Below are 17,664 nucleotides of genomic sequence, written 5' to 3'. Positions count from 1 at the left end.
TCAGACCTAAAGCAATACACAATCTTAATACTATGCTCCACCACCCTATATCAGCCAGTAGAATATAAGTAAAGATATAAGAACCCTTAACAAGGAAGTAGAAAAATTTGGACTAATGGGCATACCCTCAAAAAAATGGATACACATACTTCCTTAGCACATAAACATTCTCCAACATAAAACACAATCTAAGGCATAACTCAAAAATGCATAAATTTCAGAAATCATACAAAGCATGATTTCAGTGCAGTATTCCAGGAGAATAGAAATTAACCATGAGAAGAAAATGTAAAAAACTCCAACACTTGGAAACTGAGCAAAATGCTACCAAATAATATCTGGATTAAAGAAGAAATCAAAGAAAAAATAAAGATTTTTGAAACAAATGACAATAAAAAAGCAAACTCTCAGAATCTATGTGACACGGCAAAAGTTCTGCAAAGGAGGAAATTCACAGTAACACAGGCCTAATTAGGAATGAAAAACTAAAGGAATGAAACACAACTTCATGGATAAATAACAGCTTTGAAACTTCATAGACTCAAAACCAACCTTAAAAGAAGTACAAAAGAGGCTACTGTAAGACAAGACAAGCCTCACAAACAAAACAAACATCTACAGAAAGATGGCACAAAACCCCATGACAATAATCTCTATCAATATCAGTGGTCTACATGCATCAAGTAGAGACAGAGTGGAAAAATGGAAAAAAAACTGAATCCAACATTCTTCTGCCTACAAGAAACATATTTGAACAGTCAGAGCAAACACAGACTCAAAGACAAAGGCTGCAAACAATTCTCCAAGCAAACAACTCCTTAAAAAAAGCCAGGATGCAAAAGGCACATGAAAAAATGCTCCACATTGCTACTCATCATGGAGATGCAAATCAAAACAACAGTGAGATATCATCTCACACCACAGAGACTGGCACACATTCAAAAGAACAAAAGCAACCAGTGCTGGCATGGATGTGGGGAAATAGGAATGCTCCTTCACTGTTGGTGGGAATGCCGAATGGTCCGGCCTTTCTGGAAAACAATACGGCCAGTCCTTCAAAAACTAAAAATTGAGCTACCATATGACCCCGCAATACCACTTCTGGGAATATATCCCGAGGATGCAAAAAAGCACAGTAGAAATGACATCTGTACCTATATATTCATTGCGGCACTGTTCACAATAGCCAAAATATGGAAACAACCCAAGTGCCCTAAAACATATGACTGGTTAAAGAAATTTTGGTACATCTACACAATGGAATATTATGCAGCTGTTAGGAGAGATGAAGTCATGAAATTTGCTTATAAATGGATAAACATGGAGAGTATCATGCTGAGTGAAATGAGTCAGAAAGAGAGGGACAGATATAGAGGAACTGCACTCATTTGTGGAGTATAAAATAACATCACATGAGGCTGACACCCAAGGACAATAGATACAAGGGCCAGGGGGATTGCCCCATAGCTGGAAGACTGCTTCATGAGCAGAGGGGAGAAAGCAAATGGAAAAGAAAAAAGATCACTTAGAAAATGATGGCTGGAGGAACCAGTTGGGATGGATGATGCGTGCTGAAAGTAGATAATGGACCAAACATGATGACCTCTCAGTGTCTGTGTTGCAAGCTATAATGCCCCAAAGTAGAGAGAGAGTATAGGGAATATTGTCTGCCATAGAGGCAGGGGGGTATGCCTGGTATATTGGTGGTGGGGAATGTGCACTGCTTGAAGGATGGGTGTTTGATCATTGTGAGATTGTATCCAAACATGAAAGCTTGTAACTATCTCATGCTGATTCAATAAAATTTTTAAAAAAATTTTTAAATGCCAGGGTGACCATACTGATAATATAGATTACAGCCTGAAAAAGTTTAGAAGGGCCATTTCTTAATAATCAAGGGATATTTACACATAGGAAGAAATTATACTCCTAAACATATACATACCCAATGAGTGGGACAGCAAACTACTTAAAACAACTGCTATTAGACTTCAAGGAGGACATTGGGAATAACACAATAGTACTTGGAGTCTTCAACACCGCCTTGTCAGGTATTGATCAACAAGATTAAAACTCAGCAAGGAAATATTGACTCTAACAGAAGAAATAGAAGAGAAGAGAAGATATATACAGGGCTTTTTATCCCCCAAAAGCCGAATACACATTTTTCTCCAATGCAATGGAACATTTTCCAAGATAGACCACATGTTGGGTCAAAGGACATTGCACTGTCACTGTAGCACTGTTGGCCGTTGTTCATCAATTTGCTCAAGCGGGCACCAGTAACGTCTCCATGGTGAGACTTGTTGTTACTGGTTTTGACATATTGAATATGTCACAGATAGCTTGCCAGGCTGTGCTGTGCTTGCCAGGCTCTGCCGTGACATACCTCAATAAAATCAAGAAGATAGGAATTGTATCAACTATCTTTTCAAACTGTGATACTAAAAATAGAAGTTAACCCCACACAGAAATGGAGAATCAAATCAAAAACCTGGAAATTGAACAGCTTATTGCTGAACATCCAGTGGGGTAGAGAGGAAATCAAAGATAAAATCAAAAGATTCCTGGAAATAAATAAAAATAAAGTCACGAGCTACTAGAACTTGTGGGACATAACTAGAGTAGTTCTAAGAGGATAATTTCTATCTCTGCAGCGTTCATCAGGAAGGAAGAAAGGACCCACATAAATGACTTCACACCTTAAGATCTTAGAAAATGACCAACAAAGGGATATAAAACCAGACAGAAGGAATAATAAAGGAAAAATAAAGTAATAAAACACAGAGCAGAAATCAGTGAGCTGGAATCTCCAAAATCAATCCAAATGATCAATGAAATCAATAGCAGTTTTTTTTAAATAAACAAGATCTATAAGCCCCCAGGGAGACTCACAAAGAAATAGAGAGAACCCTAATAAACCAAATCAGAAACGCAAAGGGGAACATCACAACAGAAGCACAGAAATTCAAAAGATCATCAGATATTACTTTGAGAGTCTGTGTGCCATGAAATAAGAGAACCTAGAAGAAATGGATAAATTCCTGGGATTCCTATAATCTCCCAAGGCTGAACCAAGAAGATTTGGAATACCTGAATGGAACTATCACTATAGAGGAAATTGAAAGGGTATTCAAAAGTCTTCTCCAAAACAAAAGCCCAGGTCCAGTTGGATTCTTCCAACCCTTTAAAGAGGACCTATTGCCAGTCCTTTTCAAGTTTTTCCAGGAGATTTAAGAAACAGAAATGCTATCAAAAAGTTTCTGTAAGCCCTTTGTAACCCTGATGCCAAAAACAGAGACACCACAAAAAAAGAAAATTCCAGGTTGATATCCTGGATGAACATGGATGCAAAAAACCACTACAAAATGTTAGCAAATAGAGCTGGAGTGATAGCACAGCAGGTAGGGCGTTTGCCTTGCACGCGGCCGACCCGGGTTCGATCCCCGGCATCCCATATGGTCCCCCAGCACCGCCAGGAGTAATTCCTGAGTGCAAAGCCAGGAGTAACCCCTGAGCATCGCTGGGTGTGACCCAAAAAGCAAAAAAAAAAAAATGTTAGCAAATAGAATCCAACAAATCATCAAAAAGATCATATACCATTACAAGTAGAATTCATCCTGGGGATGCAAGGATGGTTTAACATTTGCAAGTTTATCAACATAATTCATCATATCAATAAAGGAAAATATAAAAAAACTATATGATAATATCAATAGATGCAAGGAAAGCATTTCACAAGATTCAGCACCTGTTCATGATGAAAAGTGTCAACAAAATGGAAGCTGAAGGAACTTTCCTCAATATAGCAAAACCCATCTAACACAAGCCAACAGCAAGCAATATTCTCAATGGGAAAAAACAAAAAGCCTTTCCTCTAGGATCAGGCACAAGACAAGGTTGCTCACTATTGCTACTTTTATTCAATATAGTACTGGAAGTTCTTACCATAGCAATAAGGGAAGAAAAATATATTAAGGGTATCCAGCTAGGAAAGGAAGAAATCAAGCTCTCACTATTTGCAGATGATATACTATACACAGAGAAACCTAAAGCTGCTATCAAAAAGCTCCTAGAAACAATAGATTTGTAAAGTGGCAGGTTACAAAATACCCCAAAGTCCATGGCTTTCCTATTTGCAAATAATGAATGAAAAAAAGTGATATTTTAAAAATCCCATTCATAATTGTGCCTCAGAAAATCAAGTACTTTGGAATCAGCTTAAATAAAGAGGCAGAGTTCCTGTACGAAGAAAACTTCAATACACTTCTTCAGGAAATAGGAGAGGGTGTAAGGAAATAGAGATGTCTCTCCCGCTCATGGATTGAGAGAATTAACATTGTCAAAATGGTAATACTCCCCCAAACATTATACAGATTCAATGCAGTCCCTATAAGGATACAATTGACATTTTTCAAAGAAATTGATCCAAAGACTCCTGAAATTCATATGGAACAATAAACCCACAAGAATAGCTAAAGCAGAGGCTGGAGTGATAGCACAGTGGGTGGGAAGTTTGCCGTGCATGCGGTGGACACGGTTCGATTCCCAGCATCCCATATGGTCCTCCTAAGCATGCCAGGAGTAATTCCTGAGTGAGGAGCCAGGAGCACCCCTGTGCGTCACTGGGTGTGACCAAAAAAAGCTTTAAAAAAACACAAAGAATAGCTAAAGCAATCCTTAGTAAAAAATGATAGGAGGCATCACCTTCCCCAACTTCAAATTGTACTACAAAGTGGTATAATTAAAATAGCATGGTACCAGAATAATGACAGACTGCAGGCCAATGGAATGGAGTTGAATGTAATGACACAGACCTCCCAATATATGATCATTTAATCTTCAATAAGGGACCAAGAAATGTGAAATGGAGTAAGAAATCCTCTTTAACAAATGAGGCTGGGAAAGTTGGATAGCAATATGCAAAAAACTGGACTCATCTCTATCTAACACCATGCACAAAAGTCAGATCAAAATGGATTACAGGCCTCAATATCAGACCTGAATCCATAAGGTACGTGGAAGAAAATGTAGGCAAAACTCTCCAAGATATTGAAACTAAAGGTATCTTCAGAAGTGAAACACCACTGACCTAGTAACTGGAAGCAAAAATAAACAAATGAGACTACATTAAACTAAGACACTTCTGCACTTCAGAAGAAACAGTGACCAAGTTACAAAGATGGCCTATGAAATTGGAAGGTTATTTATCCAATAACTTGATAAGGGCTTAATATCAAAGGTATGTGTCACTGGTATAACTTTACAAGAAAAAATCCAAATCCATTGAAACATGTGGATAAGAAATGAACAGAAATTTCCTCAGAGAAGAAATTCGAATTGCCAAAAGGCACATGAAAAAATGCTCCTCAAAGATGAAGTCATGAAATTTGCATATAAGTGTATCAACATGGAAAGTATCATGTTGAGTGAAATGAGTCAGAAAGAAAGAGACAGACATAGAAAGATCACACTCACATGTGGATTATGAATGGGACAGTAACACCCTAAAGTAGTAGAGATAAGAACCAGGAAGTCTGACCCATAGCTTGGAAACTGACCTCACAAGCTGGGGGAAAAGGCAGCAGAGACAGAGAAGGGAACACCTAGTAGAAAATGTTGGGAGGACCCACTCGGGTGAAAGCTGCGTGCCAAAAGATTATAGACTGAACATAATGGCCACTCAATACCTCTGTTGCAAACTACAACATCCAACAGGAGAGAGAACAAAAGGGAATCCCTGCCGCAGAGGCAGGTGGGGTGATGGGGGTTGGGATGGGGGTGGTGGGAGGGATACTGGGAAAATAGGTGGAGTAGAATGGGCACTGGTGGAGGGATGTAAACTAAATACAAACATGAAAGTTCATAAGTTTGTAACTGTTCCCCATGGTGATTCAGTAATAAAAATTTTTTAAAAATGCTCTTCATCAATAAACATCAGGTGGATGTAGATCAAAACAACAATGTGGTATCATTTCACAACAGAGAGACTAGCACACATCCAAATGAATAAGAAAAACTAATGCTTTTATGGATGTGGGGATAAAGGGACTCTACTTTTAGTGGGAATGCTGACTGTTCCAGCCTTTTTGATAAACAATATGGACATTCCTCAAAAAACTAGAAATTGCGTTCCCATTTGGCCCAGCAATACCACTTCTGGGTATATAGCCTAGGGACTCCCAAACACAGCAGAAACAACAATCTGCACTTCTCTGTTCATCACAGCACTATCCACAATAGCCAGTATCTGGAAACAACCTGAGTACCCAAGATGATGACTGGATAAAGAAACTATGGCATATCTACACAATGGAATACTATGCAGCTGTTAGGAAAAAATGAAGTCATGAAATTTGCTTATATATACTGTTAGCTTTTTAAAAAAAAGTGAGTTGAAGAATGTCTGCTGGAAGGTGGACAGTCCTTAGATTCAATTAGTCCTCAATTCTCCAGTCCATATCACTGTGGCCCAACAAGGGACTATCTTCTTCCTCCCACTGTTATTTCAGCAGACATCTGGGATAACCAAACAAAATCTGAGGGGACTGGAGCGATTGTACAGCAGGTAGAATGTTTGCCTTGCAGGTGGCTAACCTGGGTTCGATTCCCAGCATCCCATATAGTCCCCCGAGCACTACCAGGAGTGATTCCTGAGTGCAAAGCCAGGAGTAACCCCTGTGCATGGCCGGGTGTGACTACCCCCCCACAAAAAAAGGGGAAAAAAACAAAATCTGAGGTTAAGGCACAACCTACACAGTAATAGTATGCCATTTGCTAGCAGCATGGGAATGTTGAAAATATTCTAGAGACAAGATAACAAGATTTCTCTTTCAGATCCTATTTGCTGGGCACCACACTGACATTTGCCAAGCCTTCACTCATCTTTGTATAGTTTATCTCTTTAGTGAAAAAGACAAGTATGGACACACGAGAGAAGCATCTACAAGAGTTGATCCTCTTAACATCCAGGATATACATGACACTAGTAGAATTGTACAAGCAAAAACCTCCAACCCCATCAAAAAATGGGGAGAAGGAATGAACAGAAGTTTCCTCAAAAAAGAAATGCAAATGGCCAAAGGGCACATGAAAAAATGCTCCACATCCTTAGTCATCAGGGAGATGCAAATCAAAGCAATGAGATATCACATCACACCACAGAGACTGGCACACATTCAAAAGAACAAAAGCAACCAGTGCTGTCGTGGATGTGGGAGAAAAGGGACACTTTTTCATTGTTGGTGGGAATGCGGACTGGTCCAGCCTTTCTGGAAAACAATATGGACAGTCCTTAAAAAACTAGAAATTGAGCTCTTCCTCATGACCCACAATACCACTTCTGGGAATATATCCGGAGAATGCAATAAAGCACAGTAGAAATGTTCATTGCAGCACTGCTCACAATAGCCAAAATCTGGAAACAACCAAAATGCCCTAGAACAGATGATTGATTAAAGAAACTTTGGTACATTTACACAATGGAATACCATGAAGCTGTTAGGAGAGGTAGGGTTGGAGTGGTAGCACAAAGGGTAGGGTGTTTGCCTTGCACGCGGCCAACCTGGGTTTGATTCCTCCACCCCTCTCAGAGAGCCTGGCAAGCTACTGAGAGTATCTCGCCCGCACGCCAGAGCCTGGCAAGCTACCGTGGCGTATTATATATGCCAAAAACTGTAACAAGTTTCATAATGGAGACGTTACTGGTGCCCACTCAAGCAAATCAATGAGCAATAGGATGACAGTGATACAGTTAGAAAAGATGAAGTCATAGATTTGCTTATAAATGGATAAACATGGAGAGTATCATGCTAAGTGAAATGAGTCAGAAAGAGAGGGACAGACATAGAGGAACTGCACTTATTAGTGGAGTATAAAATAACATCACATGAGGATGACACCCAAGGACAGTAGATATCAAGGCCCCATAGCTGAAAGCCTCTTCATGAGCAGAGGGGAGAAGGCAGATGGAATAGAGAAGGGATCACTAAGAAAATAATGGCTGGAAGAATCAGTCGGGATGGGATATGTGTGCCGAAAGTAGATAATGGACCAAACATGATGACCTTTCATTGTCTGTGTTGCAAGCCATAATGCCCCAAAGTAGAGAGACAGTATGGGGGAATATTGTCTGCCATGGAGGCAGAGGGAGGGTGGAAAAGGGGGGTATACCCGGGATATCGGTGGTGGGAAATGTGCACTGCTCGAAGGATGGGTGTTCGATCATTGTATGATTGTAACCCAAACATGAAAGCTTGTAACTACCTCATCATGATTCAATAAAATAAAATAAAATAAAATAAAATAAAATAAAATAAAATAAAGAGATGATCCCCTTATCAACAAATAAATGTTAGGTTGGGATAATGACAGGAGGCATCAGAACATATGACAAAACTATATGGTAGTTAATATCACAGAGACAAAAATTATATTTAAGAAAAAACAAATTTAGACCAAAAAGAGTATTTAAAAAATTCTGAATAATTATATAAACTACAAATTAAAGAGAATAAAAAATATATTGATAAAATCTTAAGTTGGAACATAATACAAAGAAGGAAAGTGAGAAAAGATTTAAACTAATAATAAATTAGATATCTGTACATCATAGTCCTATGAACACAATAGGAGCAACTCTGGCGTGGTCTGGTAGGACCCAAAACATGTTAATAAATTAACCTAATTATGTAATATATTAATTCCTTAGGATTTTCACAGATAACAGCTTTTACCAGTTATAATTTGTAACCAGTCACATTTACATTTCCTGCCACCAATGTCTCCAATTCCCTCCCACCTGCTTCCCCCATCCTACCTCCACAGCCTGCATCTAAGGCAGACATCTCTTTCCCTCTCTCTCTCTCTCTCTTGCTTTCTCTCTCGCTCCCATTTTTATTTTTTTATTTTTTTAAATTTTATTTTATTCTTTAATTAGTGAATTACCATGAGGGTACAGATACAGATTCACACATTTTAGAACTTGTTTTTCCCTCATACAATGTTCACAAACACATCCCTCCACCAGTGCCCATTCTCCACCACCAATAAATCCAGTATCCCTCCCCCACCAATCCCATCTCCCCCAGACTCCACCCTGCCTCTGTGGCAGGGTATTCCCTTTTGATCTCTCTCACTCTCCAATTGGGTGTTGTGGTTTGCAATAGGGGTATTGAGTGGCCATTGTGTTCAGTCTCTATTCTACTTACAGCACACATCTCCCTTCCCGAGCTGGATCTCCAACCACAGTTTACTTGGTGTTCACTTCTCTATCTGAGCTGCCATTTTCCCCAGCAAGTGAAACCAGCTTCCAAGCCATGGAGCCAACCAACTGTACATATTTCTACTATTCTTGGATATTAGTATCCTATTCTGTTATTTTATATTCCACAGATGAGTGCAATCTTTCTATGTTTGTCTCTCTCTTTCTGATTCATTTAACTTAGCATGATACTTTCCATGCTGATCCACTTATATGCAAAGTTCACAAATTCATTTTTTCTAACCGGTGCATAGTATTCCATTGTATAGATGTACCAGAGCTTCTTTAACCTGTCATCTGTTCTCGGGCACTCGGGCTTTTTCCAGATTCTGGCTATTGTAAACAGTGCTGCGATGAACATATAAGTGCAGATGTCATCTCGACTATACTTTTTTGCTTCTTTGGGGTATATTCCCAGTAGTGATATTGCTGGGTCAAATAGGAGCTCAATTTCTAATTTTTTGAGAAGAGTCCATATTGTTTTCCAGAAGGCCTGAACCAGTCGACATTCCCACCAGCAGTGTAGAAGGGTCCCTTTCCCACCACATCCTCTCCAAAAGCGGTTGCTGTTGTTCTTTTGGATGTGTGCAGTATCTGTGGTGTGAGGTGGTATCTCATGGTTGTTTTGATCTGCATCTCCCTGATGATTAGTGATGTAGAGCACTTTTTCATGTGTCTTTTGGCCATCCGTATCTCTTCTTTGAGAAAGTTTCATTTCTTCGCTCCATTTTTTGATGGGGTTGGATGATTTCTTCTTGTAGAGTTCAACCAGTGCCTTATATACCCTTGATATCAACCCCTTATCTGATGGTTATTGGGTGAATATGCTTTCCCATTCTGTAGACTGTCTTTGTATTCTGGTCACTGTATCTTTCGTGGTGCAGAAGCTTCTTAGTTTAATATAGTCCCATTTGTTTATCTCTGTTTCCTCTTGGTTGGTCAGTTGCGTGTCATCTTTGAAGAAACCGTTGGCTTCAATATCGTGAAGTGTTTTGCCGACCTTGTCTTCAATGTACCTTATGGTTTGTGGTCTGATGTTGAGGTCTTTAATCCATTTTGATCTGATTTTTGTACATGGTGTCAGGTTGAGGTCGAAGCCCATTATTTTGCATGGGGCTGACCAGTTGTGCCAGCACCATTTGTTAAAGAGGTTTTCCTTGCTCCATTTCACATTTCTTGCTCCCTTATCAAAGATTAGATGGTCATACATTTGGGGTAGTGTGTAGGGATATTCCACCCTGTTCCATTGGTCTGTGGCTCTGCCTTTGTTCCAGTACCGTGCTGTTTTGATTATTACAGCTTTGTAGTAAAGTTTGAGGTTGGGGAGGGTGATGCCTCCCATCATCTTTTCCCCAAGAATTGTTTTAGCAATCCATGAGCGTTTGTTGTTCCATATGCATTTCAGGATTGCTTGATCCATTTCTTTGAAGAATGTCACGGGTATCTTTATAGGGATTGAGTTGAATCTGTACAATGCTTTTGGGAGTATTGCCATTTTGACAATGTTGATTCTCCCTAACCATGAGCAGGGGATATGTTTCCATTTCCTCAAGTCTTCTATTATTTCATGGAGTAGCATCTTATAGTTTTCTTTATGGAGGTCTTCTACTTCCTTAGTTAAGCTGATTCCGAGGTACTTGATTTTCTGGGGCATAATTGTGAATGGGATTGCTTTTTTCATGTTCCTTTCCTCTGTCTCATTGTTTGCATATAGGAAGGCCATGGATTTTTGGGTATTGATTTTATAGCCTGCAACTTTACTGTACAAGTCTATTGTTTCTAATAGTTTCTTAATAGAGGCTTTAAGCTTCTCTAGATATAATATCATATCATTTGCAAATAGTGAAAGTTTGATTTCTTCCTTTTTTATCTGGATGCCCTTGATATCTTTTTCTTGTCTAACAGCTATTGCAAGTACTTCCAGGACTATGTTGAACAGGAGTGGTGAGAGTGGGCATCCATGTCTTGTGCCTGATCTTAGAGGAAAGGCCCTTAGTTTTTCCCCATTGAGGATAGTGCTTGCCATAGGCTTGTGGTAGATGGCTTCGACTATCTTGAGGAAAGTTCCTCCAAAACCCATTTTGGTGAGGGTTTTCATCATGAACGGATGTTGGATCTTGTCAAATGCTTTCTCTGCATCCATTGATATGATGATATGGTTTTGATCTTTACTTTTGTTGATATGATGTATTATGTTAATTGATTTCTGAATGTTAAACCATCCTTGCATCCCTGGGATGAATCCCACTTGGTCATGGTGTATAATCTTTTTGATGAGTTGTTGGATCCTATTTGCTAATATTTTGTTGAGGATCTTTGCATCGGTGTTCATCAGGGATATTGGTCTATAATTTTCTTTCTTAGTGGTATCTTTGTTTGCTTTTGGTATTAGGGAGATATGTGCTTCATAGAAACTATTTGGGAGCTTTTCTGTTTTTTCAATTTCCTGGAAAAGCTTGAGGAGAATTGGCAACAAGTCTTCTTTAAATGTTTGGAAGAATTCACCAGTGAATCCATCTGGACCTGGGCTTTTGTTTTTGGGAAGGCTTTTGCTTACAGTTTCAATTTCCTTGATATTAATGGGTCTGTTCAGGAATTTCAAGTCTTCTTGGTTCAGTCTTGGGAGATTGTAGGAGTCAAGGAATTCATCCATTTCTTTTAGGTTGTCTTGTTTCGTGGCATATAGACTTTCAAAGTAGTCTCTGGTGATCTTTTAATTTCATTGTTTTCTGTTATGAAGTCCCCCTTTTCATTCCTGATTCGGTTATTAGGGTTCTCTCTCTCTCTTTCTTTGTGAGTCTTGCTAGCAGTTTATCAATCTTTTTTATTTTCTCAAAGAACCAGCTCTTGGTTTCATTGACCTTTCAGATTGTTTTCTGGGTTTACATGTCATTAATTTCTGCTCTAATCTTTATTATTTCCTTTCTTCAGTCTGGTTTGGGTTCCTTTTTCTGCTCCTTTTCTAAGGCCTTGAGCTGTGAAGTCAAGCTATCTATGTAGGCCCTTTCTTCCTTCCTAAGGAATGCTTGCAGAGCTATAAATTTTCCCCTTAACACAGCTTTAGCTGCGTCCCATAGGTTCTGGTAGCTTGTGTCTTCATTTTCATTTGTTTTGAGGTATCTCTTTATTTCTTCCTTGATTTCCTTCCTGACCCACTCACTGTTCAACACTGAGCTGTTTAATTTCCAGGTTTTTGCTTTGATTCTCTGCCTCTGCGTGTGGTTAGCTTCTCTCTTCAGTGTATTGTGGTCTGAGAAGGTAGTTGATACAATTTCTCTTTTTTTGATTCTATTGAGGTATGTTTTGTGGCCCAGTACATGGTCTATTTTGGAAAATGTTCCATGTGCACTGGAAAAGAATGTGTATTCTTTCTTTTTGGGGTATAAAGCCCTGTATAAGTCTATTAGGCCTCTCTCTTCTATTTTTTTCCTTCAATGTCAATATTTCCTTGGTGAGTTTTATGCTTGTCGATCTATCCAGAGGTGATAAAGCCGTGTTGAAGTCTCCAACTACTATTGTGCTGCTACCAATGTCCTCCTTAAAGTCTGTTAGGACTTGTTTTAAGTATTTAGTTGGTCACTCATTAGGTACATATACGTTAAAGAGTGTGATTTCTTCCTGTTGTACATATCCCTTAATAAATAGGAAGTGACCTTTGCTGTCCCTTTTAATCTTTTTCAAACTGAAATCTATGTTGTCGGATACTAGTATGGCAACCTCAGCTTTTTTGAGGGAGTTTTTTGTTGTAGGATTGTTTTCCATCCTTTGACTTTGCGTCTGTGTTTGCTCTGACTGTTCAGGTGTGTTTCTTGTAGGCAGCAGAATGTTGGGTTTTGTTTCCGAATCCATTTTGCCACTCTGTGTCTTTTAATTGGTGCATTTAGGCCATTGACATTGAGAGAGATTATTGTCATGGGATTTTGTGTCATCTTTCTGTGGGGTTTGTTGTTCTTGTAGGGTTTTTCCTTGTCTTACAAAAGCCCCTTTAGTCCTTCTTTTAAGCTTGGTTTTGAGTCTATGAAGTTCCCTAATTGTTGTTTATCCATGAAATTGTGAATGGTTCCTTCGAGTTTGAGTGAGAGCTTAGCTGTATAAAGTATTCGTGGTGTGGCGTTCATGTCATTGAGTTTTTTCACTATGTCCCACCATTGTCTTCTGGCTTGGAGGGGGTCCTCTGATAGGTCTGCTGTGAACCTAAGGGGTGCTCCTTTGTATGTGATTTCTTTTTTTGACCTTGCTGCTTGCAGTATTGTGTCCCTATCCAGGGCATCCATCATTCTGACTATGATGTGTCTTGGAGTCTTTTTATTGGGGTCCCTTCTAGCTGGCACCCTTCTGGCTCCTAGGACCTGAACATCTGCCTTATCCAGTTCTGGTAACTTTTCAGCAATGATTCCCGTAATTTTCTTCCCGTAATTTTTTCGCTGACTGCTCCACAGTTTCTTTAAGTTTGATGAACATTTTCAGAATTTCTTCTCTGAATTCTTTATCAGAGAGATGACATTTGTGGGAGACTCCGGCAGAGGTTTCTGAACTCTTTTCTTCATCTTTTCCTTGCTGTGGGGATTTGCGCTGTTTCTTCATGCTGTCCCGGTTGTACGGAGGTGGGACCTTCCAGTTTACTAACACTAATCTCTCTTTCCCTGAGTATTTGATATTTTGGTGCAATTGGAATACGCTAGTGGCTAATTTAGTCTTTTTTTTGTTTGAGGTAACTGGGGAGATCTCCAAAAAGTTGGTTAATGGGGATTGCGACTTTTGTCAAGTATACTATTAAAGGGGAAAATAACTGAGGCTGCAAAAGCGGGCGGAGCTCCCAGCGACCACGCCCACTACAGCGGGGCCACGCCCAGTACCAAAGAGGCCACGCCCCTTTTGGCCACTGGCCAGTGGCTGGAGATGGGTCTGGGGGCCATGGGCACAGGGCGTGGGCACCGATGGCTGGGAAGCTCAGGGGGAGAAAGAGCTCTCTCTCTCATTTGTAGCACTGTGGTTTGCAGTACAGTTTTAGAAAGGGTATCATGTATATCACTTTACATTTAGAAAACGAAATTTTATTTTATAATCATAGGACAGTATAGATAATATCCAAAACTTAAAAATATAAGAAATAGCAATAAGAATATGATGAAAAATACAGAATTAAACAGTTGAAATGGTTACAAGTTGAGGGTTTGGAGATGTGGACCAGTGGTAGAAAATTTGCCTTGCGTGCATGAAGCCCTGAGTTCAATTATCAACATCACCAAGAAAAAAGGGGAAAATCTGTTATAGTTGAAAAGTTTTGAAGAGTAACAGACAGTAGGGGGAGTAGGACAAAGAAAAATATTATTTTATCACAAAATGGTTTAGATGAAGTTAATCAGTTCAGATGAAGTATCAGTACACAATTCTCAGCACACATTTCCTATCTTAACCCATTTTGAATGACTGAGCCATGTAGCTCCTTACATAGACAGAAAATTCCTTTGGCGCGCTGGAGATATTTCCTGAGGGTGACACTTTCTCTGAGATGTGCTCCATGGTAACAGCAAACGGTATTATCTTCCTTGCAAGCTTGATGAGGGCTTGACCCTGGGATCCTGGAAAAGCCCAGCATTTTCCTGGATGAACATCTGGCTGGAAAACAATTTTTATTTTTACAACAACTGTTACTGTTCCACCCCTCGAGCATTAATGAGCAAATCATTACTGACCACAAATCTCATTTATGTCTACAATAAAAATCAGCATTAAGGCATTAGAAGGAATATATCAAACAAATATTTCCAACATATTTCTAGATTTGGTTTTCTACCTTTGAAGTTTATGCTTCTTATCAGTAAGAGCCTTTGATTATAGATGGATGTTCTTTGATAGTTCTATACTGTAAGCGGTCATAAAGCTTGTTGAAGTGAATGGTGATGTTGTTCTCATGGTCGAGATGATATGGTTTATAATGGTGGTGGCAGTGATAAAAGTGTTGAAGGTGGTGGCAATAATGATGGTGATATTAGTGGTGGTAAAATAATGAAAAAGTTGTCTAAATCTAGGCTATAATGTAGAATGAAGTCCATTGTTTTGCCCCAAATGTATTTTTAAATTTGAAACTACTTCAATTACTTATAGTTTCTAATATCTCTACCATCTGTTGATGTCTACAATCTTTTGAATTGAACTGACCTACTAGTGAAAATATTACTTGGAAAACCTTTGTTATGATTGAGCTTTATAAAGATGCATTGGTATGAGTAGCACATATCAATAACTGCAATTTAGAAGGAGAATGTACTATCAACAAATGTTGAGGAACTTAAGTTTTGCATGGAAAAGGAAGACCACAGAACCAATATAAAGTAAAGATATAGAATACAAGTCTTTCTTGAGAAGTAAATAACCTATTTCACACCCTAATGTGATAAATTAATATAGTTTTTGTTCATAAAATTATGAGTTGATGACCACAAAATGAAAGTATGTGGGTTCAGATTCAGTGTAAAGTTCAGGACTTAAAACCATCTTAGACATTAAGATTTTCATGATAAGCAATAACAAATTATTCTTAATTGTGCTATTACCTGAAGAATAATATCTGGAGGCATTTCATAATTTAAGAATCCAATCCCATGCCAGTATAGTTTTGCTTTATTGTTTTTATAAGTTTCTGAGGTCTCAGCTTCAATAATTGAGGCACCTAAAATTGTGAAATAAATTTTAAATAAAAAATTTACAACTAAAAAAAAATTCACAACTGCAACCAAATTATTATAACATGGAAAATTGTTACTGGGAAAACTGCAATTGACTTAAATTTAATGCTTGTGAATTGGTAGAAAATGCAGCTTTCAGTTTTCATGTAATTTTCAGTTTCATCAGTTTACAGTGAACTGTTGTTACTGAGATAGGTTCGTTTTGTAAGACTAGTTTCACAAACCTTAGAAATTATTTCATAAAATATATTTGAATTTTGGAGTGGTTGACTTAAGCATGAAAATAAGAAGTGCATTGTGTTAATTACCTAAAGACTATCTAGACTTCCATGTTTTACTGTATTTTATTTTGATTTTGTACCAAACCTACAGGAGCTTAGGGGACATTCCTAGCTCAATGCTTGTTGGTGCTTGGAGGGACCGTGCAATGTCAGATATTGAAACTGGGACTTCTTTAATCAGTGCCTATGTGCTATCCCATTGAACTCTCTTTGGCCCACTCCACCCTCATATTTTAAACATTTTTTAAACCTGTGAACATGAGATAAATAATGCTTTGTGATAGCACAAATATAAATTCACAAATTATAGTAGCAATCTATAAATTCCTTGAGATTTAATTTTAACCAAAGAACAAAAGGAAAACTTACCAAATATTATTTTATTAGTTATTTTGGAAGAAAAATATATTCTGTACAAAAAATAGAAGTTTAATCACTTTCTTGCATTTTATGTTGGACTCAATCTTGTGCTTTCAGGTAACTGATTAAAATTGGTGTAATGTGTGACTTTTACTTTCTCCATCTTCTATTAATTCTTTACTTACCCACTGATCACTGTATGCATATTGTTTACAAACTATTATTGGTGCTACATTGTAGGACATATTAAGATTAATGAATCACAGTCGAAGTCCTTAAGAATTCATTTTAAATGAGAGCTTTTAAAAAGGTCTTTAACAGATTCACAACACATATTCAATATATAATTTCATTTGTAGATGTACCAAAGCACATACATGGACTCCATTGTAAGAGTCCAAGCTGTAGAGAATCATCTCAGCAGTTTTCATTCATTTCCATTGCTTTAAATTTCAGTTTAACTTTTATTAGCATCTTTTCAATGGGTCTTTTTATTTTTAAAACAAGAATAAGTAAACACATGCAGAAGGTACATTCATATTCATTGTTTAGCATTAAAACTAAGCTATGGGACCAGGGAGAAAGCCGTGTGGACAGAGGTACAGGATTTTTATATGCTTTCCCCATGTCTGATCCCTGTCACTGCATGGTCCTTAAAGCACTTCAAGGCATTGACCTCAAGGCCTGAGAAACATCCGTTGTTGGTTCAAACATGAAGCCATCCGGTGCATATCACTGCTTGGTATCACCCATTCCCCAGGAGGAAACAAACCACAAGACATTTTTGCTCACTTACATGGAAATTTTCCCAAATAAGTTGGAGACAAATGAGAGAATATTTGCTAGACAAAATAGAATGATGACGAAGTCTTGGACTTTTAAGTGTAGATCTGAGATTAGCCAGGAGGAGCGGTACGGGAAGGAAGGGGTGAATGAGAAGTGCACTGCATCGATTTGCTCGAGTGGACACCAGTAACGTCTCCCTTGTGAGACTTGTTGTTACTGTTTTTGGCATATGGAATACACCACGGGTAGCTTGCCAGACTCTGCCATGCGGGCAGGATACTCTCAA

At 38.5% G+C, this 17,664-nt stretch overlaps 1 protein-coding gene across 1 annotated transcript in view; it reads right to left on the bottom strand.

Moving 5' to 3' along the window:
• Nucleotides 1-17,664, bottom strand: part of SUN3 (Sad1 and UNC84 domain containing 3) — a 44,068-nt gene that overhangs the window by 4,841 nt on the left and 21,563 nt on the right. The window contains exons 7-8 of the mRNA XM_055124813.1: nt 15,820-15,935; nt 14,714-14,881 (exon numbers count right to left, since the gene is read on the bottom strand). Of these exons, the coding sequence (XP_054980788.1) occupies nt 14,714-14,881; nt 15,820-15,935 (284 nt within the window). The remainder of the gene's footprint in view (nt 1-14,713; nt 14,882-15,819; nt 15,936-17,664) is intronic.

This window comes from Sorex araneus, chromosome 2, assembly GCF_027595985.1.
Source record: "Sorex araneus isolate mSorAra2 chromosome 2, mSorAra2.pri, whole genome shotgun sequence".
Taxonomy (NCBI): Eukaryota; Metazoa; Chordata; class Mammalia; order Eulipotyphla; family Soricidae; genus Sorex; species Sorex araneus.
This window is presented reverse-complemented; position numbering and strand designations above follow the sequence as displayed.